General features: G+C 36.3%; 1 protein-coding gene across 1 annotated transcript in view; it reads right to left on the reverse strand.

Annotated features, from left to right (window-relative positions):
* The window catches only part of LOC124301145 (sodium-dependent dopamine transporter), a 571,198-nt gene extending 545,326 nt beyond the window's left edge, over nucleotides 1–25,872 (reverse strand). The window contains exons 1-3 of the mRNA XM_046755874.1: nucleotides 25,602–25,872; nucleotides 25,161–25,354; nucleotides 23,012–23,187 (exon numbers count right to left, since the gene is read on the reverse strand). Of these exons, the coding sequence (XP_046611830.1) occupies nucleotides 23,012–23,187; nucleotides 25,161–25,213 (229 nt within the window). The 5' untranslated portion in view covers nucleotides 25,214–25,354; nucleotides 25,602–25,872. The remainder of the gene's footprint in view (nucleotides 1–23,011; nucleotides 23,188–25,160; nucleotides 25,355–25,601) is intronic.
* Between the last annotated feature and the right edge of the window lie 1,967 nt (nucleotides 25,873–27,839).

Genomic DNA, 27,839 nt, shown 5'->3' on the forward strand with positions numbered 1-27,839 from the left:
GCACCTCACATCGGCGATTTTCTTCCCTCGTATCGTTTTTCTCTGTAATATAAATGGTTCATCCAGAACGACCCGGAGTGCTCGGAGTCCCCCCTTTTTTCGAAGGTGCCTAACTACAAGCTCGTTGGCTGTCGAATCAGCTGTACGCTGTCTTCTGCCCGTCACTGCCAGCACTGCTCGTGATATTCAGTGGCTTATTCAGAAATTTGGAACTTTCCTGTTTTCAACGTTTTGTGTCTTTTCTCTCTCTATCTTGAAGTGTCGAAAGTTATCGTCGAAGTCTTCGGTGATAGACTTCTTTGCCTTTACCGTGCACGCGAGTGCTCTTCTGATCTGTGTCTGGCTGTTGGTGCAACTTTTTCCGCCATCTTGGAATTTCTCCGCTCGTGACTGTGGCCCTTTATGTCTGGACTAGCGCGCCGAGCGAACCGACGAGAATCGTAACGATGCCTAAAAAGTGTCACGAAAAATACAAGGCACGAACACTCGCACTGACGCATGTTTTAATCCTTTCAATTTAATTAGTCATCCATAAAGAAGAACATCAAAATTGCGAAAATCGAATGAAACTCAACTACACGCAATAGATTTACCGATAACTACGGAGTCATTACAACAAAACATGTGTGATTCCTGTCGCCTACGCATCAAGAAGATTAAAATGAAGAAAATGAAGACGGGAACAAAAATGATCAAGTTGAAATGGTATGTAACTATATCCTATTAAATTAAGGTGTGCGTAAGACATTTTATACACGACCACATAGCGCAACATAGCCAACAGCAGCGTTCTGCTCCCTTAATTCCCTTAGCCAGTGAACTCCTTTAAGTCTATCGAGTCTGTTTAGTATATAATTATTCGATATTTCGTCAATACTGCTAAAAAGGTATTTCATTTTTTATAGCCGGAAAATAAAGAAGAATCATCAAATGAAGAATCAGATGCTAAAATTGGTAGTGTAGAAACTTCGGGACTTTCGGGTGAATGTGCAACATTGATGATCACGTTAAATATGTCAGCAAAGGATTAAGTTTGTTAGGATTTTTACCTATAAAAAAAGAAAACTGACGCACAAAAGATATTCTGAGGAAAAGTTGAAAAAATTACAGGAGTGATGAAGAAAAAAGTTTGTATTTTAACTGACGATGATCCAGATGATGATGATGATGATGATGATATCACAATTTTAAGAACTTTACACGAAAGTTTTAATGCTACTGAAGACCGAACTCGTAAAATAAAAATTTTTACTATTTTTAGACATTGGTCTTACAAAAACATTCTACTAGAATTTTCCTACCGCTGCTCGTCATATGATATCTGTTGCAAAAAATATTGTTTAAGATGAAGGCACATTAAGCGATCCAAATCCTAAAAACCATCCATCTTTAGAAGCAGATGCTGTTAATACTATAATTACCTTTTCTCAGTCTAATAATTACACTCAATTCATGCCAGGCTAAAAAAATTACATCTCTGTAAAAGTGAGTGGAAAAAGAATGCAAATGCAGAAACACTTACTTTTAAACAATTCAAAAGAATTATACAAATCATTCAAAATCAATCATCCAACAGTAAAATGTTGTTTTTCAAACTTTGCTAGCTCACGACCGAAACACTGCGTATTGGCAGAAGCTAGTGGTACTCATTCAGTGTGTGTCTGTCCGATACATGAAAATGTAAAATTATTATTAGATGGAGCGAATTTAAAATCAGTCACAGAAAATTCACAACGACCAATCAAAAATTATCATGATTGTTTGGATCGTATGATGTGTGATGTAAAATCTAATAACTGTTTTTTGAGATCGTGGGACAAGTGCCCTGGTATAACGAATATTATTGAGCAATTAGAACAAAACTGTGAAGAGAAATTAATCGAAAATATTAAGTACAAACAGTTGGTTACAGCTGAAAGGACTTCATTACAAACCTTACCCGTTAACGAATTTTTACAATTTTTAAGTAACCGCTCAAGTAAATTATGGCTACATTCTTTTATAGTAAATAAGCAGAAGGAAGTTTTAAATGATAAAAAACTAAATTAATGAAAAATGAATGCATCGTAATTTGTGATTTTTCTAAAAATTATACCTTTATCATTAAATATTCTGTTCAAGGTATACATTGAAATAACGATCAAGTAACAATACATCCATTTTCAATTTATCATAAAGATGACAAAGACGAGTTGAAGATCAAAAGTTTTGTTTCTATGTTTCTATCAATAAGATAATATACAGAGTGAGTTTTTTATCTTGTCACGTCGAAATATCTCAAGAAATACGCATCGTACAAAAAAATTTTCAGCATCAGAACTGTTTGATCTTGAGGGGGAAAATTTACTATGTAAAAATCAACCCCCCATCCTAACCCCTAAATACGGGAGGGGTAGTAACTTTGAAATTTCGAATGGGAACCTCTATTTTTCATTGCAGATTCGTATTCTACATAAAAAAATACACAAGTTTCATTTGAAATTTTTTTTTCGATTCAAGACAGATGGCGCTTGAATCGCGAATAATCAAATTTTTGATTATTCCAAGGAAGGCGCTCCAAATCCAAGATAAGGAAGTACGTGTTGAATGTTTTCAGGAGAACAATTCGATTGTGCATAGTTTAACCTCATTCGAAACACGGATCAACAAATGCATCGAAGTGGAAGGTCGCCATTTCGAGCACTTGATGTAAAAGATCGATTAAAAACAAGCACCCCAATAGTAAGAGGCGAGGGGACTCACTGAAAGCAAGCCACCCGAAGAGAACAGAAAACGTGAGTCTACATCGTTATTCCTGGGTAGCGCTAAGAGTGGTTGTGGCGATTGAGGTGAAACTATGCACAATCGAATTGTTCTCCTGAAAACATTCAACACGTACTTCCTTATCTTCGATTTGAATCGCCTTCCTTGGAATAATCAAAAATTTGATTTTTCGCGATTCAAACGCCATCTATCTCGAATCGAAAAAAATTTCAAATGAAACTTGTGTATTTTTTCATGTAGAATTCGAATCTGCAATGAAAAATAGAGGTTCCCATTCGAAATTTTAAAGTTACTACCCATTCCGCATTTATGGGTTGGGGTGGGGGGGTTGATTTTCACATAGTAAATTTTCTCCCTCAAGACCAAACAGTTCTGATTCTGAAATTTTTTTTGTACGATGCGTATTTCTTGAGATATTTTGACGTGCCAAGATAAAAAACTCACCCTGTATTTTTCGGATGGTGCAAGCGGACAGTATAAAAACAAATAAAAATTCCATAAATCTTGCTCATGATTTCGAAGATTTTCAAATAGCAGCTGAGTGGCACTTTTTCCCAACTTCACATGGTAAAGGGCCTTGTGACAGTATAGGTGGAACATTAAAACGACTTGCTGCTAGAGTTAGTCTTCAAAGGGTAAATAATCCTATTCGCACACCCGACGAATTATTTACTTGGGCGACAGAAGCTCTACCGAATATAACGAGGCGCTATTCGACAAATGATGAGTATGACGAGGAAGAAAAACGATTATCACCGCGTTTCCAAAAAGCTATAACGGTAAAAGGTATTTTAAAGTATCATTGTATGAATCCAATCTCTCCTTAAGAATTGGAAACAAAGCAATTTTCATTGTATGAAAAAAAAACTATTGTAAAAATTTTTAATTGAAAAATACTATATACATTAAGAGTAAATGTAAATATTGTACGATGTAATGCAGAACGAGGTACTTATAAACTAATGTCTTGAAATCTTAATAAATTAATTTTTTATTTGCTACAATAATATTTTTTATTTATTCAATTATTTTTTCGTTCAATTCTTTACGAAGTGTTATTTGCTAATTAAATAATATTATTTAGTTAAAAATATAGAATAATCATTTATATTACAGAGAAAATACGAGGTAAGAAAATGAGGCTTGCAATGGAACCCGCGCGCCGATGTGACGTGCCGCACTAGATAAATTAATTTTTTTCCAATAGTAATAATAATTTCTCTATCAATTAAAAATGCGCATTTGATAGAAAATTTGACGTAGAATACGATGGTTGTACTAAGAACTCGCTACGAGGTGGGGGCAATTGTTAAAAATCAATTTAAACATTTTAATTGTTTATATTACGAACGGCCCCTTTGATACACGCGACACGCGCTAAACGTGAAGTTGCTTGCCCAGCACATTTCTGCGAGAGTCGCTTCCCCGTACACAACTAGATGAGTCAGTGAGTGCATTAACACCGAAAAAGTGGCACAATGGCTACTCTGCAGAATAACGCCCCACCACCGACGAAACCGAGCCGTAATTTTTAATCCATCGACACCTTCAAGTCAGTCGAAATTGAGGAGTGCAAGATCAACGAGATCTCAGCCAGGAGATAAGTGAGTGGTGCACCCCATCGATCGAACCAGCCACTGGAAAGGACCTTCCATCACGCATAAAGGCAACGTGGAGACTCAAGATTTCTTAACGGAACGGCTCGGCGAATCGATGGTGTGTCCTAAGAGTCACCCTCGCACTACCCAATGTGGCCCACTCCTCGACTCACCTTCGCTAAACCGTAAAGTAGGACTCAGTTGTCCTAAAGCTCTTTGTTATTTGTAATAGTATACTTGATTTATTTCATACAACAAAATATAAACCATTGTGAACAATTCTAGTCCCATCCATTCGTTTTGACCGTACCACTGAGAATCTGTCACTTAGAATAGCATACTTTCATCACAGCGGGTGCGTTTACACTTTATACAAGCGAAGCCCAAAGTATATTGGGAATATATATATATATTCTTTTAGATCACGCAGGACGAGATCCTTCGGATCATCCTCTGCACGTGACATTTATAACAATATGAATTGGTTAATAATTTTCAATGAAACTATTTTTCTATTAAAATTCATTCTTTTAGTTTAAAAATAAAAAAAAAGAACTCCCTAGCTCAAACAGAACTGGAGTTATGAATTTTTGAAAATCAGTCTCCAAGCCGAACATCGCCGGAATTTCAAATTTTCGATCTCCTCTGTTTTCCAAATTATGTGAAAAAAAAATCCTTGAATGAGTATCACTTTTTTTCGATATAGAATCCGTAAAAAAGATGCAGCTAAATCAAAAATGTGTCGGTCAATTTTTATGCAAATTTGTCCGATTTGTATAAGAAAGTCTCCTATACATGGTAAACGAAGCGAGGTTAGTTTAATGATGCTTTTCGATGAAAATTTCGCTTTGCAAATGAAGATACAGACACAGTCGCCGCACATGTATCTCATGCGATGATCCTCGTAGCAGAAATAGAAGATCAAGGTGAAGTCCTATCAGACAATATTAAAATGGCACGGGTCGTCAGCAGCTTGACTTCACGTTATAAAAATTTTAAAACTGTTTGGTACAATATGAAGGAAGGCTGTGATTTGAATAGTTTTCTTTCGAGACTTAAACTTGACGAAGATCAGCTGAACAAAATAAGCGAAATAGACGTCTCTGGGGCGCATACATTGCAAACTTCAAGAAAAAGAATGGATCAAGCAACAAAACGATCGCCGACTTGAAGAAAGTCACCGAATTTCTCTTGTATGTTGAATATGCACATTGAAAACGCGGAATACCCAAATAAAAAAGAAAAATCCAGGTCTAGTGACAAAAAAGAAGTTAAATCAAACAAGATAAGGTCCGTCGAATATGGTTTCTCAATGAAAACAGATATTGGAACAGCAAAAAATCTGGATGTTTGTCTCGCAGTCTGAGGGGCTGCCACATCCTCGATGCTCTCTGCCCCTAAATATTAATCATCGCACGATTTTATTCTATTTTTCATTAACAGCTTGCACGGTTCATTTTTATCTTTCCTTTGCTTAAAACTAAGTAAGCCGCGTGCATGTGAACGCCACGTGGATCCCTTTGATTATTTTCTAAATGCCAAAATAAATGCCCGAAAATCTCGGGAGGTATTTTCGAGGATTAGACATCTGGCGCGCACGTGCAGGGCAATAAACTATCCGTAAAAGTGGCACGTAGATAGAAAACTGCAACACTAACATAGATTAGTTAGTAAGCATAAACAAGGGATGAGGGATTTTTGCCTGCACCTGTACGGGTGGAGCGATGGTGGGCGAAGCCCCCAGGGCGCGCAAAATATTAACAAATCAGAATTCACAAAATATCTTTTCTTTTCCCTGATTGGTCCCACCTTCCAAAAACCGTGGAGAACCAATCAAGGGGCTGTTCCGGGTTATAGGTATATTCTTTTCAATCAGAAATTACAAAATATATTTCATTTTTTCTGATTGGTTCCCTCCTTCTGAAATAGCAAGGAACCAATCAGGGGTTTCTTCGGATTAATTTCCAAATTCTAGAAGAAAACCCCGTTCAACAGTTTTTCTTAGCTTCACTTCAAAACTTCAGCTTTTGAGTTTAAAGAAAACACTTCAAGTTCTGCCCATACATATTACATTTTCAATTCATTCAGTTTTGCTCGACTATGTTAATTATATATAATCTGTCGTCCTTGTTTAAGCCCTTATTGGTATACCTATCATAAAATTATAATTAACTAAATTCTTTAATTTTACTTTTGTTATTGTTCATATAAACGTTATATTCTTTATTTTTTTGTGCTACCCTAAATCTGGCCTTACTAAAATTTATTTAATAAACCTTATAAAGTAACAGACAAAAAATGATCTTCAACTGCCCGCTGAGCACGCAGGGCCGCCCACAGCCCGAATTACCAAAACCATCGAAAGGTAAGTGACATTCTATTTATATTCAGCGTCCGACCCTTACGGAAAAAACTCCCAGTTTTACCCCCAAAACAACCCCCAAAATAACCCTCAACCTCTAAGGGGTAAATTCGTACCCCTTAATTCAGGGTTAACCTCGAGGTCAAAGGTTACTCCCAAGTCGAGGGTTTACTCCCAAGTTGCGGGCTTACCTCTTAAGTTAGGGTCAAGTCAAGGGTTTACCTCCAAATTGAGGGTGAACTTCCCAATCAAGGATTCATTTTAAAAGAATTCTCGAGTCAAGAGCTTATTATGTCATTTTATTGGGATTGTAGATGTGACGGTATTACAAAAGTGCATTACACACCATTAGTAAATACAATAGAAACTGACTATTCAAGAAGTTGTCTGGTTATTTCTCATTTAATATCTTGAGGTAATCATATACATTAGACCTGTCCTTAAGAAGGGCAAAGTCGAATTTTAATGGTCGTAGCCCCCAAATTGGTTCGTAATAATTTTGAAAACATGTCACAATTTTTTTTAATTTTTCCCTCGATATTTACCCACCGCTAGGAAGCCTTACTTTTTCCCATAAGAAAAGTATTGATTTTTCGTGATTGTTAATCTTTTTTTTACCGCTGCCCTAATTATCAGCTAAAAAATCGTAAATTCTCAGAAAATGGTGAAAGTTATGTTACCTTTTTGTCAAATTTTTTGGAATTCGATACAAGCATTTTTGGGCTAGATCAATCACATCTTTTGTCCACGTTTTTCGCAACATACAGAGAATAAAGATGTGATTAATCTAGCCAAAAAATGCTTGTATCGAATTCCAAAAAAATCGACAAAAAGGTAACATAACTGTCAACATTTTCTGAGAATTTACGATTTTTTAGCTGATAATTAGGGCAGCGGTAAAAAAAAGATTAAAAATCACGAAAAATCAATGCTTTTCTTATGGGAAAAAGTAAGGCTTCCTAGCAGTGGGTAAATATCGAGGGAAAAAATTAAAAAAACTCTGACATTTTTTTTGAATTATTACGAACCAATTTGGGGGGTAAGACCATCGAAATTCGATTGTGCCCTTCTTAAGGACAGGTCTAATATACATATATTATATACTATATGCATTTGGATATTTATTTTTATCATTGAATGCCACGAAAATTATATATTAACATTATTAAATTCTTGAATAGCTATACGAATTCGCGTTTAATATAGAAGGAGGGTATAATTTATCCACACGCAGAAAAATAATCGTAAATAAAATTTAATGTACGTATGTATAATTCATATACCCATGAAGAATTATCTATACCCAATGCATTTCATTCATTATTATATTATAATGAAGATTTCTGCGTACATGTACATATACTACATGAAAATATATAGAATATTCAGATTCGATAATTTTCAGATAATTTCTAAGAACTATCATATAAAATATCACTGAGCAAATCGAAGAGGGTCAATGTTTTTGGTTCACCGAGTTGACGTGGGAATCCCCATATATAGTGTAGTTTATGATTTCTAATTTCAACCCTGAAAAAACTAAGTAGTATTCTTTTGGAGCGTTGGATATTGGCATGCAGGGTAAGTAAAATGCAATATCAATAGTGATCCTCATACTATATGAGGCGATGGCTTAATTCCAGCGAGCTGCTCGAAAGTTGAATTCAAATTGAATCATTGGTTTTGCTATAAATAATATATAGATAGATCATTCCAGATGTTATTGAGAATGAATAGAACGTTTTCGTCACTTATTATTATATCGTTATTCAGAATAATAGAACTTCAACGAATATCATAAAAATTACCTTGGAAATTTCACGGGTTATGTTACCCTGCAATGGAATCAACGGTTCACTGCCAACCTTTTACATATTATATTTTCGCGTTGACACCCAAATTTTAGAGTTTACCCTCAAGAATAGTTAGGTGTATCCCTTGGGGTTGCAGGGGACAATCCCCGCAATGTTGATAGTTCACCCTCACATTTACCATCAGTTAAATTTTGGGGATATGAATTAACCTCATCGTTGAAAGTGTACCTTCAACGTCGAGGGTTCACCTTCAACTCTTGGGTATGAACCTTCAATTGTTGAGGGTTAATCCCCAACTGTTGGAGATAAATCCTCCATTAATGATGGTTTACCTTCAATTTTTGGGGGTAAACCCCCAAATTTAGGGGTTTATCCTCAACTTTCAGGGTAAACCCCTAAATTTTGAGGCTTACCCACGAAAATTGAGGGTTTTTTTCCGTGAGGGGACTCAGGTAACCATTCAAAGTATAGCTCTCTTTCCGATAAATCTATGGGATGAATTATGGTTTTCGTACAATTAATGGTCAGGCGCAACCCGTCCCCTAACCGGGCTTCAAAACGTATGTCTCCGAGAAAAGACTGATTGGTAGATTACGAATAGTATTTAGACGAAATATTCGTGATAGTTCCAGATAGAAAACAACTCCGAGCACGCGGTGCAAAAACTGTATTGGTCGATGCATAAATCAGTAAGGAGTGGGAGCCCCGAAAGGTTAACAATGTTCAGTATGTTCCAGGCGTAGAATAGAACCTATTCTCGACAAGAGGCGCCACTTCTATCGGATATGTGCAGATCTGTAGAAATACATATAATACTACAAACCTGTATTCACATTTTGCATTGAATTGCTACGAAATAAGTGAAAAATCCTTGCAAACATGACTGAAAACGGATGAACGCGTAAAAACGGTTGAGTAGTAAGGGTAGAGCGGCAGACGCGGAGAAGCGTTGTTTAAAATCTGTTTCGAAAATTGAAGTCAGACTACTTTGGATGCATCCAGGTATGCTGCAAGATAATGCATAAAAAATTCTAATAGCAATTATGCAAAAACCAATTATCTGACAGCACCTGCGTTGTGCACACATAAGGTACCTATCAATCACTACTATCTCGCGAAGAGCCTGTGCGGAAACTTAAAAATTGACAGCATTATTAATTTTTGAAAAAATGCTGATTTCTCCGGGTTTTCCGGCCTTACTCCGTTAATAATATTCCTATCGAGTCGTTGTAACACTCGCTTTCTTCGACTTTTAATTCTCTGCAGTTCGTATACTCAAAGCATTAAGATTGCTTCATTAGTTTTGGATTTACAAAAAAAAAACAGATAAGCACGATTTTTTGCTATTAAATGTTTATAACAAATTAATAAATTATAATTGCAACTCGAAAACATAGCAGAATATAATGACGGACCGTTTTCCGTGTAATCGCACAGTCAGTATCCTGGTAATATTTTTGTCACAGATTCACTCGTTTTCTGCTCTATTACTTGGTTTATACCAGACGATGACGTGAAGAGAAATAAAGCATATCAAGCACCTGCAGAACCTGAAGAACGAAATGTACAGCAGCAAGTTGAACAGGAGATACCTGCAGAGGAGCATTATCCAGCTGATCCAGAAGAGTAGCAGCATCCAACATATAATTTTCGGAGAAACGTAGTAGTTTCGCCAATACGCTACAGAGATATATAGTGCGCTATCAACTAACAATAAGACTGTAGAACCTCAATCATACACTAAAGTCATAAATTCTCTTGAATCCAAGGGCTTGTAGTCTACAAAAGGGACGGTTGGAAGCGGTTTTGTATCAGCTACAGGAAACTGAACGGTAACACGAAAAACGATTCCTAGCCGCTTCCGAGGATCGACGAAACTTTCGACTTGGCAGCCGAGGCTAGTTGTTTCAGCCCTATCGACTGCAAATCGGCTACTGGCAGGTTGAAATGGATCCTCAGGACAATGAAAGGACAGCTTTCGTGACCAGACTCGGAGGATTATGGCAGTTTGGGGTTATGCCTTTCGGTCTGAGTAACACTCTAGCTACCTTTGAACGTATGATGGAAGCCATTCTATCAGGACTCATAGCGAAAATATGCCTTGTACCTATATCGAATGATGTAATTGTTTTTGGTTAAACTTTCGAAGTAAAGGTGCAGACCTTTAAAGAAGTTTTTAGTTAGACTGAAGCAGGCAGGCTTGCGAATGAGCCTAAAAAAATTCATCTTTTCCCACGAGAAATTAGGTTCTTTGGTCATATCGTCTCAGCTGATAGAGTGAAAACGGATCCTGCCAAGATCGAGAAGGTATCTCAGTGGCTCACGCCAACGAACAAAGAATAAATCAGAGAACAGAGCTTTTTTGGGACTATGCACATGCTGCTGAAGATTCGTGAAAGGATTCGCCATCATAGCAAAGCCTGTTCACCATTTAACTGGAAATAAAGTTCCTTTCGAATGGAGTCCGGAGTGCGAAAAGGCTTTCAATCACCTAAATACCTGCCTTAGTTCTTCGCCTATTTTAACTTTTCCAGAAGCTGAGCTTCCTTTCATTTTGGATACTGACGCTTTACTTTCTGGAATAGGTGAAGTTCCATCTCAGGTTCAGGAAGGCCTAGAAAGCGTGACTTGTTATTATAGTAGAGTCCTTATTGTTAGTAAAACAGAGAGAAATTTTTGTCGCCCGGAGAGAACTTTCAATTGTCATAAAAACAATCTGTACGGAAGGAAGTTTTCCATCAGAACAGACCATGCTTTTTTAAGGTGGTTACCTTCGCTTAACAATAAGCCCCCCCGAAGGTCAGATAGCTAGGTGGATAGAGAGGCTCGAGCAATACGACTTCGAGATTTGTCAACGAACTGGACTTCATTATGGAAACGGTGATGCCCTATTTCATCGATCCAATAAAGAAATGACAGATTGTAAACAGTGTGCGCACCTATAAATATATCGAGATGCCCTTCTTGCTAGTCATATAATTTCACTCGAAGGACAGTTTGAAGAATGGCAGATCTCACAGCTAGAAATAACGTCTTAGCTCAGGTTAGATCCTGGAAAGAAGTAGAAGCTCGCTCGCACTGGCAAGAAGTATTCTCAGCCGTGCTATATTTGAAAATTTATTGGGCTCAATGGGATTCTATTTATTTAATCGACGATTTTTTGTACCGAAAATAGGAATCTTCGAACTTATGGGAACTCAGATCGCAGCTTTTGGTTCCCAAAAATCGGATTCCACAAATACTAGCCGTCCGTCATAATTCTCCAGATGGCGGCCACTTCGCTTCAAACAAGACCTCCTGCAAGATTAAATAGCGTTACTTTTGGTCTTACTGTCGAGCTGATGTAGAAGACTGGCGCAAAATATGTCAAGTTTGTATGGCTATAAAGGGACCTCGAGCCAAGGATCACAGTTCACTTCAGATTCATAACGTTGGAGCTCGTTTTGAGAGAGTGGCAATGGATATCCTCGGGCCTCTTCCTGCATCTAACAATCACGAACGACTATCACGCGAGTGACCTGGGTTGATCCCGACCACGAGGGGTTAGAGTCCATTAGCAACTTCAAAAAATCAATTGTTTTTATATCAAATTTCGAAAGTGCAATATCTTGAAAGTGTTCTCCGATGGGCAGATCTATTACTTTTCGGCGAAAAGTTGCGGGGGTAGGTCACCGATTTAGCTGCCGTTTTTTTTTTCTCGAAAGCAAGTCAGAAAAAAAAGTGATTCTCAAAATTTAAGCTTGATGCGCTCAAACCCGGCCGCTGGAGATTTTTTTAAATTTGAAAAAATTCGATTTTTCCGTCATTTTCAAAAATTTGTATCTCAGCTTCTGTATGACTCGTAAGGAAACTGGCTGAGGCCACCCCCCCCCCCCCCCCCCCTGATTTCAACCATTTGAGGATATGTTATTCTTCATCGAAATCTAAGCGACCCGTATTTTTTTTTATCCTCGGAAAAACGGTGTAAAAGGGTGAAATCAGCCCCCAAAGTTGGGCATCCTCAGTGATTGTTTCATAGCTTCGCATACTTCCAGTTGAGATACTTGAATGAAACCAATTGGAGAATAATTCCTATGACCAATAAAGAATAATGCATTTTGTTCGGTTACGACGGGGTTGAATAGAAATTATAGGGGTTCAAAGTTAAAAAATTTTCATAACTATAAAACTATTCTTCAGATTTCAATTAAATTAATTGCATTTGAAACAGCAAGAAAAAAAATAGTGGACACATATTTTTGCGTTTTTCGAAATAACGTCACTTAGAGGGTGAACCCTTATACACGTGCAGCCGAATTCCCATTAGAATCGCACTATTTTGCTTCAATTCGTCTTATTTAACATTACAAAGCTCTTTCTAAGCTACAATTTAGGAGCTTCTTCGTTTCAATAAATTTCGGTTGTATTTATAACAGCAACTACTCCCACAAATTGCCGAACGGTTTCTGGCATAGTTTCTTTTACGATCGTGAAATCTTCCGGAGCCCGGTATTTTAGTAGTTTGTGAGGTTACTGGAATCGATTGCGAGCTTACAATTTTGTAATCAACATCGCTAATGCTGTAAACATTTAGGACTCTGGTTATTATTTTTTTCCAAAACATTGAATTAAATCGGAAAGTTAATATGGAATGGCTTGTATACCATTGACAAAATTAAAGTTATCTTGTGACGCAGAAGCATCAAAATAATTACATTTTGTTTCGGCGGAGTTCTAATTTGATCTGTCTGTTGCGACGTATCATGCGAGACATATGATAAAAATGAGTCAGTTTTTCTGGTTGACTGGCGCGTAAAAACCATAGAGGTCAAAAAATTAAAATAGCTTGTCCCCACCGCTCTTGCGGCTGTTTAAACTTAGATCTGAATTTCAAGCGGCCAGTCCAATAGATGCAGTCATTATGTGCAGCCGCGCATCAATTGATATTATTGATTCTGACCTTGCAATTTTGGAATCATCACATAGTAGATGTCACAAAATTAAACAAATATGATATTGTTAGATTTATGAAACGAATACAACGAATGAGGAAAATCGGTTTTTATTTTATTTTATTAATCCGAATACGTAAGTTTAGCTCCAAGTCTATAGTCTAATTCTCTTTCTCTTTTTCCGGTCTGATTTCTTCGCTATCAGTCGACCGTCAAGTACACATTATTGTACAGCGATGAATACAAGTCTCGACTTACTACGCACCCAACAATATATTGAATTTCAACAATAATTAGTTACTTACTGTCACATTATTTCCGTATTCGGAGGAATATGCATTTCATTACTCATTATAAGTACTGCAGTAATGGTAATCGTCGAAATAATGATAAAAACATAAGGACTTCTTGCACCAGGAACAACGATTAATCGCAATATTATCGCTTCCTGGAATTTCACAATGTGAGGAACAAGTTTCTCCGAAACCGAAGTCCACAGGACTTTTGAATCCTTCTGGCTTCACTTCTGTGTAACTACTTTTAAACCAAGACTACTTGAAAAGGTTGGCATATCGTGGAGATGTTAATTGATTGTGAGTCAGGGATTGCAATTTAATAATGTTATTTTTCAGATGCAAATTCAGATCATAATTCATCAATAAAACACCGTCAGAGAAATGTGTGACAAAATTATTATTGAATAACTTATTACTTATCCTATTATGTTCGGTGTACCGCCACACGTCTTTACCATTTATTGCTCCTACTGCGTACTTTCCGACATTTCTTATATTAACATATAGTCTATATCCTGTCTTTATATCTCCATCCAGCCTCACGTCACTCACTATCACTCCTGATCTTTTATTTCTTTTCAATTATGAACAATAAACCATTTAATCAGTACCCTACTGACGTCCTCATCGAATCCAAACTATATCCGATTATAACCACCCTTCAGGTGTATCCGTACTTTAAGCGGGAAAGAACCTAAATAATATGAACTGTCCACAATGGACATAACATCTGTAACAGTTTCACATTTCCAATTTTCCAACAGTAGATAACACTGTTTCTAAACGTGCAGTACGAACTTTTATTTGTCAAAATTATAACAACTCATTTAGAAATACTTTAATCTCCTATTAATGTAGGAATACTTATTATACTACTTCGATTCTCCGTAATTTCGTACATTTTATTATGATGATAAATAAATAATAAAGCAAACATTGATATTAAAATGTTTGTCCGAGCACCCTGGCCTGTATACGATAGGTACGTAGATAAAGTTACATTACCCGACTAGAAACAGCCCCACTAAACTCACAGCGAGTCATTTTCCGTTGATTAAATGGCAATTAGCTACCTTGTTAACACCGTATTACTATGGTGTATATTACTCGCTCATTTCCAACTTAAACTTAATTCTCGGCGCAAGGAACGCAAGACTCGAATTCCCCAATTAACTGCGATAATATTTTCATTCCTCCACTGTAGACAAGTCTTCTACGTGTTTACCAATTTGAAGTCAATTCAAATTATCAAATTTATATTCACAAAGCACAACTAACTTTTTCACATTTCAAATTCATAAATATTGGTTACTACATTTAAAGTGGCTCAGTTTTTTTTCGGATTTTACGCACATCGAGGGACTATGACAAGTTGGATTCTTATTGTAGCAAACCACAAATCGATTCGAAAATACTTACGAGGAAAATACCCGAGGTGAACCTTATCGATTTTCTTCATTTCGTAATACGTGTAGTAGAGGAAGCCTGGACAGAACGGATTCTGAACACATGTGATGAGACTTATAGATACACTCGTCATTGTCGGCAAAAAAGTAAGTACCAAAGCTAGTCCAATGGAATTAGCCTGAAAAAACCTGTAGCGTGGATGTAAGCCTTAACAGCGAGATTATTATTCGAATAGTTTCCAAATAACATGAACAATCCCCGTCGTATGTTTGTAATGATTTTCCAGTAACGAATTTTTGCAATAAACGAAAATCATCATATAAACAGTTACCATGCATAAGTTGTCAACTTAACTATTTCATATGATACTTTGAGCTTTACAGTTTACGTTGAAAAAATTGCAGTCGTATGAAAGTCCTTATTCACTTGCATTGTTTAATGTAAACTAACGTACCCGTGCATGAACTGTTGATAATGTTATTTGGAAGCTATTCCAACAGTATTTTCACTGTTAGGGTGTACATCCATCTTGATTCCTAATTCCACTATTCGATCAAGTTATTCTTCGATAAACTTTACATATCCATCAGCTTTGCCCGTATCCACTTTGACCCGCACCCTCAATTTGAAAAAAGTCACCCTGAGTGACAATTCGGAAAAAGAAACAATAATATTCGACTACCTGTATAAAGGTTAATCATAAGTGCTTTTGATTAAGAACTAATAATTCTGGTTGATAAGTAATAATCACGAATAATTCAGACACATACATTGAAGAAAATCGCAAGAAAGCATGAAAAAAGTTAAGTTTACTCTTCGCACACGAGTATTTACTCAGAGCAATTGAGAGGCATTTTCGTGGCATTTGCTTGACCACCAACTTTTTAAAAAAATAAAAAATTATATTTGAATATACAATTAGCGACGAGAAATAAGCATTATTCACTTTGCCTGGGCAATTTGTTTTACTCAGGCTTCTCCTTCAGGATAATAATCATCCCTGATGTGGACCCCCAAATATCGATGTCTTAAGATTTTTCTATAATAACGTAAAATTTTTTGATATAACCAATTGAAATCTATTCACTATTAACAAAAGATGATATGTGTAGTACTTTCACAATCAGTGGCTGCATCCCTTATTTCCTGTGGGTCCACTTTAGGAGTGCCTTTTTTTATACATTTTTTATACACTATCATTTATAAATACATCACAATATGGAGAAAATCAGTATTGTACACCTGAGGTAACTTTCTTGTCAGTGCAAACCAGGCATACGACAGTTTGCTAAGAGCTAATGGCCATTCGATAAATTTATGAAATGATGTAGCCCTAAGTGTCGATATAAGGACTAATCAGGAAGCCATTCTTTGATTTATTACTACTTACACGTGAAGTATTGAGTAAATTTTCTGTTTCTTTATAAATAGGCGTGATTGAGAATTTAATTGATGATGAGTGATGTTCCAGCTTCGCTGGTTCGATTTTATTCATTTCTTTTGTTTTTTATGAATTTAAGAATTAGAGTCATATAGATTAAACTTAGACACTTTTCATGTTGGAAATGATCTGTATTCGGATTTCAATTGGTTGTGCACGCGTCTGTAAGTCTTCAAAAAGTCCACAATAAACGCAGCTATTTGAATTTTCTACACGCTTTCAATTAAAAAAACGCTATTGCGAGAAAATCAATTACAAGGCAACGGATGTATAAGTGAATGATGAAAACACAGTGAGGGATATTGAATAAGAAAATTAAACGTGTATTCACCTTGGGATGATTAAAGAAACATCAGACAAATTACTTGAAATTACCCTCTGAGGTTCGAAAGGGCCAATCAGAATGGAATCGATATGATTTAGTGCACGCGTTTCGTTTTAATGTGCTCATACCAAGGTGAACTGTACATCATACAAACGAGCGATGAGATGCAAAGTCAAACTATCTCTGAATCGATGAAAAACACATGTTTCAAAACGTACTTCAGCTGCAAAGTAGTTGTACTCTCAAGCAACTATAAGTATATTTGAGAATTTTCGATCCCTTTGAATCTCTTGGAAATTAACCATTACACACAATCACTCATTGTGAGGTTCCTAACATTGAGAATTTCTAGAGACGTTCAAATCATCTCAAACGCACCAAAAACCATCATGTTTCACATTGTGAAATATACCAGCTTATTTTGTGAAAATGTTGCATGGGCATTTAAACATAGGTTGAGTTCACCTACATTTCATATGCACTTCAGGCTATCGGTATTTAGCAGAATCCACCTGTCTTCGGCAACCGAAAATGTATATTATACCACACAATCATGTTTTCTTCGCTTTCGGTGCGTCTAGACAGATACTAGAGCATTATTTTAAGCCTTCTTTGGACTCCTAGGACTTGAAAGTAAACGATCCTTTTTTTTCATATTCTCGTTCTCGTTACTTATCTTCTTATTATTCTCATTCCGCTCCTGCCTTTCCTCTCCTTCTTCTTTTTGTTCCTGGAGGAGGGACTCCCCCAACTCCCCACAAAGGGCTCTGCCTCTTTGCCCCGCCGAGGGGTGTTGCACCCCCCGGACCCCCAGCTCTACTAACAGGCACCTTTCGTTACAACGCAGTTTCCGCGTGTACTGCAGCTTTCTAATGCGAAGCTCGGAAAACATGGTGTATTATATAAAATATCGTCATGTCCAAGTAAATGTAAAAGTTGCAGTTTTTCCATCAAGGGAAAATATATCTCTATATAAAAAACATGTATCAGAATGTTGGCTTTAATGTAAAAGTATGAAAAGTTGCGAAAGTCAACATTAACAAATTATAAATACTGTGCATGAGTCCATGTGTCAAATTTTTGTTATAAATTAGATAATTTAAATTAGATATAAATATTCAATTAACCATGTAATGACCTGAAGGTCGTTTATTCCCGAGCGGTAAGGAATGGACTTCGCTTACACGTTCTAGGACAACCGGAGGTTAGGTTGAGGGTTGAATAATTTTACGTATGTTTAGAATGTCAATAATATATTTATTCTGAGAAAATTGGTGGAACAGTGAAGACAAAGAATGCAGTTCAGAGGGTAGGTGAGTAGTGTCCTAGGACGAGCCGAATGAAGCTTCGGTGAGTGCAGAGAGCAAAGAGCAGAATCAGGGTTCTGAGAATGGAAGGTGAAATGGAGAGTCTACTAGATAGGAGAGAGAAGAATGAGTCATGAGTGAGAACACAAACTGAGCACGTAAAAACTATATATTTCATTTTTGTTTATGGCTGTATATTTATATTGAAGCGAAAAGTCCGTTACAATCGGGAGAACTTTTTCATCTGGTATTGTTGGTAACGGAGTAATAACAAAATGTCAATTTGGGTAAATTTTACTATAAATTATGTATGGTAAATTTTATTCGAATCGAGGGTTTATTTTGAGGATTCAAATCGCCTTCAATTATTCCGAGAGTCTTCAGCTAATATTTACTTGTTTTTAGAAAAGAAAAATTGAATCAAACAAAACTTGTATCGATGTAAATTTATTAGATTCTAGTACATTTTACTTAAATCAAATGAATTATTAATCAATTGAAACAAGTTAGTTAGAATAAATGAATACATTTAATTAATTATTTGCATAGCAGCAACTTTTTTTCCGATACATAATATCGTTATCCCATTTACTGTCGACAAAGCTTTTCATCACAGTATTACTTATTGTTAGTTTACAGAAAGTTTTTCCATGCCTGTACACGGTGCACCTGCAACTGATAAGGAATGATATCGAGCTGTCCCCCAGATTTCATTAATTTTAGGATATATTATTCTTCATTGAAATCCAAGCGAGAGGTATTTTTTTATTGGCGCAAAAACGGTTTAAACGGGTGAAATCAACTCCCAAAGTTGGGCATCCCCAGTGGTAGTTTCGCAGTTTCGCATGGTTTTAGTTGGGATATTTGAATGAAACTATTTGGAACATAATTCTCATGGCAAATAATGAAAAATGCATTTTGTGCGATCACAATGAGATTAAATGGTCGAAAATTGGAAGGGTTGAAAGTTACAAATTATTTATAAAGAAAATACTATTGTTCATATTTAAATGTGATTAATTGCATTTCAAAGAGCAGAAACAAGTAAGGGATACCTGTTTTTGCATTTTTCGAAATAATGTCATATTAAATTGGTATTATTTTGCTCCAGTTTATCTTACTTAATATTACAAAACTTTTTCTAAGCAACAATTGAGGAGCTTATTCGTTCAGATAACATTTTGTTGCGTTAATGATAAAAACCACCCGCCCAAATTTGCGCCGCCTTCTTGCAGAGTTGATTTTGCGACCGCGTAATCTTGCCGAGCTCGGTATTTCAAGGATTTGTGAGATTACTGGACCAAATTCTGACCGTGCAATTTTGAAATCCAACATGGTTAATGCTGTAAGTATCGAAGGAGAAAAGAAGGTGGAGTGTTTAGTGTAGTCAGTTGCTTCTACTACACACAGTTGCACAATTCAGCCAACTTTATTAGCCGAAAGAAAACTTCTTTCCCCACTTTTTTTGGTTCTCAAAGAACCAAGTAGTGTGTTTGGTCCAATTGCGCAACAGACATTAATTCGTCCAGATAATGTGTACGCAGGAGTATCAAAGTCTGATAAACTTACTTTAGGAAAAAACGATTTATAGATCTCATGATTATTCACTTATGGGAATGAAAAAGTTACATGTACAGAAATATGGTATTATAATATTTCAGAATATTTCAAAACTTGGTTGCAGCATGTTTTTGTCCCCAACATTGATTCAAAAAGTGTGCTATTGATTGATTCATGGAGTGGCCACTGCCCTGCAGCTGTACATGAGACACACCTCCGAATAAAGACGATACGTTGAAAATTGTACCTAAAAGAACCGAAAAGATTCAACCCCTGACGTTTACGGTTTTAGGGTGTGGAAAAATTTCATCTATCCTTTCTCCGACAGTGTTTTAACAATGAATTATGATCTGAATTTGCATTTGAGGAATAATATTCTCAAATTACAATCTCTGACTTACAATCAATCACCATCTCCACGGTATATGAATCTTTTGAAGTATTTTTGGTTCAAGAGTGATTATACCTACAGAAGTCAAGCCAGATAGATTTAAAAATCCTGCGATTTCACTTTCGCAGGAACTTGTTCATCGCATTGTCGTTATTCAACTGTCTTAAACTTGTACTGACGCTCAAGTCATTGTGAAACAGACTGCACTTCCTCCCGTGGGTGCATAAATGCAGGACCAAAACGCGCGGCGATATGTGGATACCGCCATCATACATCATGGCTAAGTTCAGATTCTCATTTCAACGCGAAAACGAGGGTTCCGTTAATGATTTCTTCATGATAGATGGTAAAGATCGAGGCGATGATCATAGCACTGTGGATTTAGAAGGTCAAAAAACGGCTCATAACCTTACAGACGACGTTACTTCCAGTAGTAGTCGCGTACTACAATTCCAAGTAGTAAGAATTGCCAAAAAAGGAAAAAAAAGTAACGCAAACGAACCCAATCCGTCACCCTTCAGAGTCGACTTCGTCTCACCGTGTCAGCTACGCTCACCCCTCGCTCAGGCAGCGACGCTCAACGTACTCTACACGTAAGCCGAAACAGGCTTCGCTCCAGCCGAAAATTTCAAATTGCAATAGGAAGTTAAGAACCATTTTTCTTTGTGACGGATCGAGTCGTGCAGATAGAGATCAGCACTTCCAGCATATTCAATGGTATACCAAAATACAGCTCTTGACCAATTAATAAATTTTTATCAATTATTTTCTCTGTTCTTGTCAATTTGACTCGTTATCAACAGGAGAACTTAACCCTCCAATAAATTTTTCATCTCAACTGACGTGTCGATTTGAAAAAAATTCGTTTTCAAATGGGAAACACGTATCATTACGCACGCATGCGTCTTTTTTCTTTTATACCTGTGAGGTGTACGAAAAAGCAAGCACTTAGCGAGTTTCGTATAGCCAGAAAACGATACCGCTTGTTAATTGTATTGTGTGATATTCGTAAATTGATTATTTATCATATTATTATAATGAATGTATTATCTTGATCGGTTTGTTCAACCGACTGTTTCCTAAAAAGTCATTCAAACAGATTTTCTATTATTGTGATTTGTTGATCATACATTTTGATATCGATTTAATATTTTGACATTTAATACTTAACGACTCCAGCATGATAAAAAAAAATATTTCTGTGAATTTATGGAAAACAGTTTTTAGAATGAAGTGAGCCAGCGTAGAATGTAATCGACTGAATGGACCTTATTTTTATCGAGTTTCAAGCTAGTTAAAACGTAGCATTGATATTTAAACTAAGTTTCGGTTGCAAGATGGTGACCACATAAACTGTTGAATGATTTGATAATTTTCAGAATCTCTTGTTAGTTGGCACCGAGTTCATGGATATTACGCGCCTTTTCACTGGCAATTTTCATCCGTCTACATCCATTATTGAAAAAGATATTTTTCAGCCGATTCGACAGGTATCAATAAAATAGCATAAGTCTTTTAAAACTTTTGCTAACTTCAATTTTTGCTTTACCCTCTATCAATTTCACTAAAATTAACAACTTCAATAATCCTCAATGCAACCGCGGTCCTTGCCATAAAAAAATAAAAATTTCTTCATCCTACTAGTCGTATAGCGAAGGTTCCTAAAAAATCCATCATTTTTCCATCTCATACAATTCCTTTAGTACATGAAACTACGAATATCAAATCTTAATTAGATAACTAGAAGAATAGCAAACAATATTGACTATGATTGACTTCTATATTAAATCCTCGAAAGTAATAACAATTTCGTTTTAATTTTTTTTTTTTTTACACATGTCAAACTACAGTGAATTATGCCGATGAATGCCGTCGTTTACTTCAAAATTTTCAATAAATACGACGAAGATGTTCATTTTAAAACGAAAGCATACGCCCCTTCGAGAAGACTGCTTTTTTGTTGATATTTGAACTTTCGAGTGCGTTTCTAAATTTTGAATAAATCTGTAATACTTTCATTGAAAGGTCGATCATTTTTCACATATATAATCGAATTTCACAGTTGTCCTACTTTGAATACTATTTCTACTCATTTCTCTAATTCAATGAGACCTTTGCAATATACGTACGGATATCCATTTCAGTTAAACATAAGAGATTGTGGGATTTTGAAATAACTATCTACGTACATGTACATATATTCATATGAAAATACGTATACATGATTCACTTTGCATTGATGAAAAATTTAAATAGCACTTAGTAGGAATTCTTCGAAATAATGGACTGGCACTGACATGGCTATGAAAGACTGATTGGATTAAACTTCCATCAAAAAATACCACCATGGACGAACGCTATCGTGCAACGGACAGGCTTCCCGTAAAATAATTCAATAACAGCGACTGAGTAGTCCTCCATAACCTTACTCAAAGGTACCGACAATTCACCAACACTACGGAAACTATTTCACTGTATACACAAATACTCAACTTTTCTTCACTTTACATCTCTCGGGATCACAGGTTTTTTAAAGAAACATTTTTTACAGTGACACGTCACCTATAAATTGACTATTCTATAACCGGCGAAGAAAGCAGTGGGATATTCTTAACCGGTGGCGCCCTTTGTCCAATAAAACGCCAAAACGTTTCCCGATAACATGCAAAGTTGTGAATATTACAAAACAATTGAAAAGTTAACGACTACGCTGTGGTAAAGCGTACACTTTAACTTTGACGTAAACAAAAGTAAGGGACTAGATATCAGCATCTAAAACCTGCAAACGTACGTTATGCGGATAGAAAAAAACTCACCACCACCATTCTTATAGCATAAGTAGGGAAACCTCCAGACGTTGGCCAGGTCAACCGCAAAGCCGATGACGGATAGTAGGAAGTCAACTTTTCCGGACCAGGTTTCTCTGCGTTCGATGTCGACATCCCCCAAAGTAGGGGATTTCATTATCCTGGACGCCATAGTGTCGCGCTTGCTAAGGAGTTGAAAAACAAAATAGAACTGTCTGTTCCGAGAAACACCACATTATGTTAATCTTTCAACGGTATGCTAATAATAATTCGCTTGATATATAATGGGGTGTCAATTTTACAAGGCCTTCAGGTACGCTGATATCAGAGGGTATCGTTAGTGTGGAGCTGACGCGTAGGTTATCGATGGCCCTCGACATCACACTCGACCCTAACAAGCCCATTGTACTTCGACGTCGGCGAGAATCGGCGATGACCGGTCTATCCGATTTATACAAATTCAAGTACTTATTTCAAAGGTTATAAGTCCCAAGGATGAAAGTTGAGAGTTTTCTGTCAACCGCATGATTCGCGTGTTGTTTTCAAATAATAATATCGTCCACGATTTACTCAATGATGTTAAAGATGTTGAAACACCATTATTTCTAGTTTCAGCAACTTATTATGATCATTAACGGGTGGATCACACGCTTTGCATCTACTCGCGATTTAAATAGAATAATCCCCATTTGATTCACTTTTGCTCAATAATAGATACTGAATTAAATTATGATCAGGTAATATCCAACTCATAATATTAAATTATCTATCCTGCTAAAAAAGCCCTATAGGATTTAATCGATCGCGGTTAGGTATAAAAAATACCGTGAAATAGGATTCAAAACAAGATACTAAATGAGAAGTATATCATGTTTCGGATTCCACTTTTACAATGTTTGTTCAGAATTTTTCATGTTCTATCCCATCTTTCGAGCAGGTATAATAAGTATGTACAGAACCAATAATTCCAATCGCAGTTGTCGTACAGATAAAGTTTAAATGTTCATCTGAGATGAAAATTCATGGCGTAAATGATTTTAAAATTGATACAAACGTCAAACACATCATTTAGTTACGATTAGTAGTTTTGGAAAAAATACTTATGACGAAATACAAAACGATTCCGTACTTTGATTATTTCAATAATTGCTCGGACCTGAGGAAATTGAGGAAACACGCATTAACAGATCGTGGGCGTTGGTAATTGTTACGCCTATATCTTTAACGGACAGCCTCTTTAATAACGTGCAATAAAAACGGTCCAGAAGCTGAGATAGCAGCTGCGTGAACAAAATACCGTACGTCATACGTTCACGCTTAACATGGTGTTGCGATATACTAAAGAATATTCAATTCGGGCGCAGTTTCGTTGGAAAGCTCATACCTGAATTTAAATTAACGAAGTATATTTTTCATGCGAAATACAAACAAAACACATTCGATCACAATAACAGAGAATTATGGGTACAATTTTACATATCCGATAAACTTACGAAAGAATGTTTGAATGACTTTATAGAAATTATGGTCAGTGGACGTTTCGAAAAAATTTACAAAAACACATCTTCAATGTGCACGTAATTCGTTTATTAGTTAAAGAGTCTAGGGGAAAAGCCGCTTTATTCCATTTTTTATTGAAAACGAGTTATCGATACCATTGTTATTGCATCAGAGAGTAGTTTCTGAAAACATCTTTGTTGAAAGAGAAAACCATCACCAGTCCAAAAATACCTGCCAGAAAAATTGCTATCAAACGTACTCTTACGAAAAGGAAAATATTGATATGCATTTTTCTTGAAATCAGTTCGAGTGAACTAAAGTCTTTTTTTTCTCTGGACCCTTCAGTTCATTAACAATTCACGCTATCAATTGAATCAAGAGACAAACAATCTTAAAAAACAGAAAATGAATGAATATAGCGATATAAGTTTTTTCATACCTCCGTGTTCGAAATATTACAATTACAAATATTACAAGAAAAAAGTTTGACATTTCGATACATCGGGAATGTATGTAATATGATTGTGGAATATAAAAAAAAAGCTAACATCTAATTATACGTATACGTGAAATGTAAAATATCCAGGTTATTGAATAGCATTTTCGGAAAATAGTGATATGGGGATGTATGTTTGTTTATTTTACTCAAGAGACTTACCTTAGTGTTGCTGGAGCAGCTACTGTGCGATGATCGGGATGCTGCAGCAGCATGGGACAGCACGGTACTGTATGCCAAACTCAGACGATCTGAAAGGCCCCGCGATGCCGAAGACCACTACTCGCCAGAGGGTCAAAAGTAGCTCAAAACTCGTGTCTGTCAAACCCATACCTATTCTGAACTAAATGGACTCACTTGTACAAAAAAAAATGCAATCAATCACCCCGAGTAATAATTAAGGAAAACTAGAAGCTCGTAGTCGCAACAAATACTACCGCGCAATTATGCAAGGATTGTTATGGCATGATAAAAATTATCAACATTTACACGGAATTATTAATTATACTAGGAACAATATATAATTATTTATAGTTTAATGATAACGAAGTTAAAATTGTATAATTCTTAAGTGCATTAAATCATCTCTGGTGATAACCATACCCGAAATTCCCGAAGAAAACCCAACTGCGATCAATTAGACTTCACATTAAAGCAATCATAACGATGCATAGTGTTATTAAATTGTTTCAAATACAATTCGCAAACTTCAATTTAAAACATTAAACTTTTAAAACGATCAATAATAAGAATATAAATAATTATAATTGACAACATTTTATTCGCGGACGCTTTTTTCTCACAGCGTTTTAAAATTGAAACGTAGCTTTCGAGGGCTCAAAGTTAACTTAAAAGCAGACCAGAAAATCATTCGTCGAGACTTTAATGCTTCTACAGCTCTGAAAAGAGCAAATGAGAAGATTGGGTGGAGAACTCTCGCTTATACGAGCGCCATTGAACAGGTACAAGAGAAAGGACCAATGACAGACATCAATCGCATGCAAATGCAGCGGCGTAAGATCCAACGGATCTGACGAAGCTGGTTGATTATGAAATACTAAAATGAATTTCAATGGCCGAGTAGAAGGTTTTCAATATTACGTGATTGAATAATTTTTACAATTTATGGTTTCCAAAAAAATTCGTTACATTTACAATAACACAGACCGAAATGAACAGTAACAAATCACAACTCAGTTTCCGATTGAACCGTCAATGATGAAACAGAAAGGTGCTCACTCATTGGCGATCAGTTGTTCCATATTGCATTTTTCCGTTAGATTTCCGGCTGTAGAACACAAGATGAATTTTGACCGAAATGTGGAGCCACTCATGGCAGCCGTGAAACTCACTATAACACTGACTAGGAATGATGGCCGTGTTCGAAAATTGACTGACAGTACTGGCAGCAATCTTTCATCTCTTTTGCGCTGCCGAATTCATGGAAAGCTCTGTCTCTGTCCTAGGGAATTTTTAGTACTGGCAGTCAATTTACGAACAAGGCCAAAGCTGTATGGTCTAAGGCTATTCCCATGCGAGTTTCCTTCATTGAACGTCACTGTTAAGGCGCGGTCACAAGTAAAATCGAATCTTTACAGAAATAGCGAATGACAGAATGTTCGTGATCCAGTTATTAAATCGATCCAACGGAAAGACTGGGGAAACTGTAACCGTGTTTATACCGAGGGCCAAAGTCCGGTTTTAATTAATCGAGTTGGTTAACGGGTACAAATCAAGTTGAATTAGCGTTAGGCCGGTATTCTATGGCACTCATTTGTTCCGGAGGGAAATCTAGTTACTCTTAGGCACCAATCAGAGGCGTTCCAGGCATTCCGTTCCATACGCATGGGGGACAATTGCGTTCTGTCAACGGAAGAATGCATCCTATGAGATGCATCTGTGCGTACGTAAAGACGTGTTGACACGGTGTTAGAAATCGGACCGATTTCTCGGACCGAGAAAAAGTTACCAGAACTCGTATCGTGTATACAGCAAACTCGAACGTAAATCGATGATCGAAAACGCGGATGAAAAAATGGATCGCGTCCCATTATTCCGTACTAGTTGCTGCATTCACTCCTGTTCTAATTCAGGCAGCCAATTGCAGATGATTGCAGAGTTTGCATCACGCATGTGTAAATTTCAAAGGTAAATATTAAATATAAAATGAAAATATATTTGAATGAATACAAATTATATAGACCTTCGTTACTTTTGAATACATAATTCCACATAAATCTATATGATTAATGTGTAGTTTAAATTTACATTTCTTATCCGTCATTTCATATGATTTATTTATTTATTTAAGTGGTTTACAGGCATAAGATCGGCCTTTAAATGTACAGTATCTGAATCCACATGAAAATTCCAAAATAAATAGAATTATTAGAAATGCATTAATTAATATGTAGGAATGGGAAATTGCCATATTAAGCAGAAAACATTAAAGTTACCTTCTCGAGCACAATAGAGGTTATGATTCAATCGCATTATCTATTTAGGATTCTGCACTGTTGGTATCATGTAAATAATTACCATTCAACTTCACGTTTTCGACCGCAGCGCCGTCTGGATTCCTCCCAGCGCAAAACGATGGTGAAATTTAAATTACTAAACCTGTATCCAAGAACTCGGACCGATTTCTAGCATCGTGTCAACACGTCTTAACATGTGCGTAATCAAATCGAGGTGAGAAAAGCTGAATGCGTTATTAGCTCTTGTCAGTATACAACTATTTAGAAAACTAAATAGAAATAAATCAATCCGTAAGCTTTTCGCCTGAACATAATGGATTATTTATGTATTCACATTATATTCTAATGTACAATCCATAATTAT

The sequence above is a fragment of the Neodiprion virginianus genome, chromosome 3, assembly GCF_021901495.1.
Source record: "Neodiprion virginianus isolate iyNeoVirg1 chromosome 3, iyNeoVirg1.1, whole genome shotgun sequence".
Classification (NCBI taxonomy): Eukaryota; Metazoa; Arthropoda; class Insecta; order Hymenoptera; family Diprionidae; genus Neodiprion; species Neodiprion virginianus.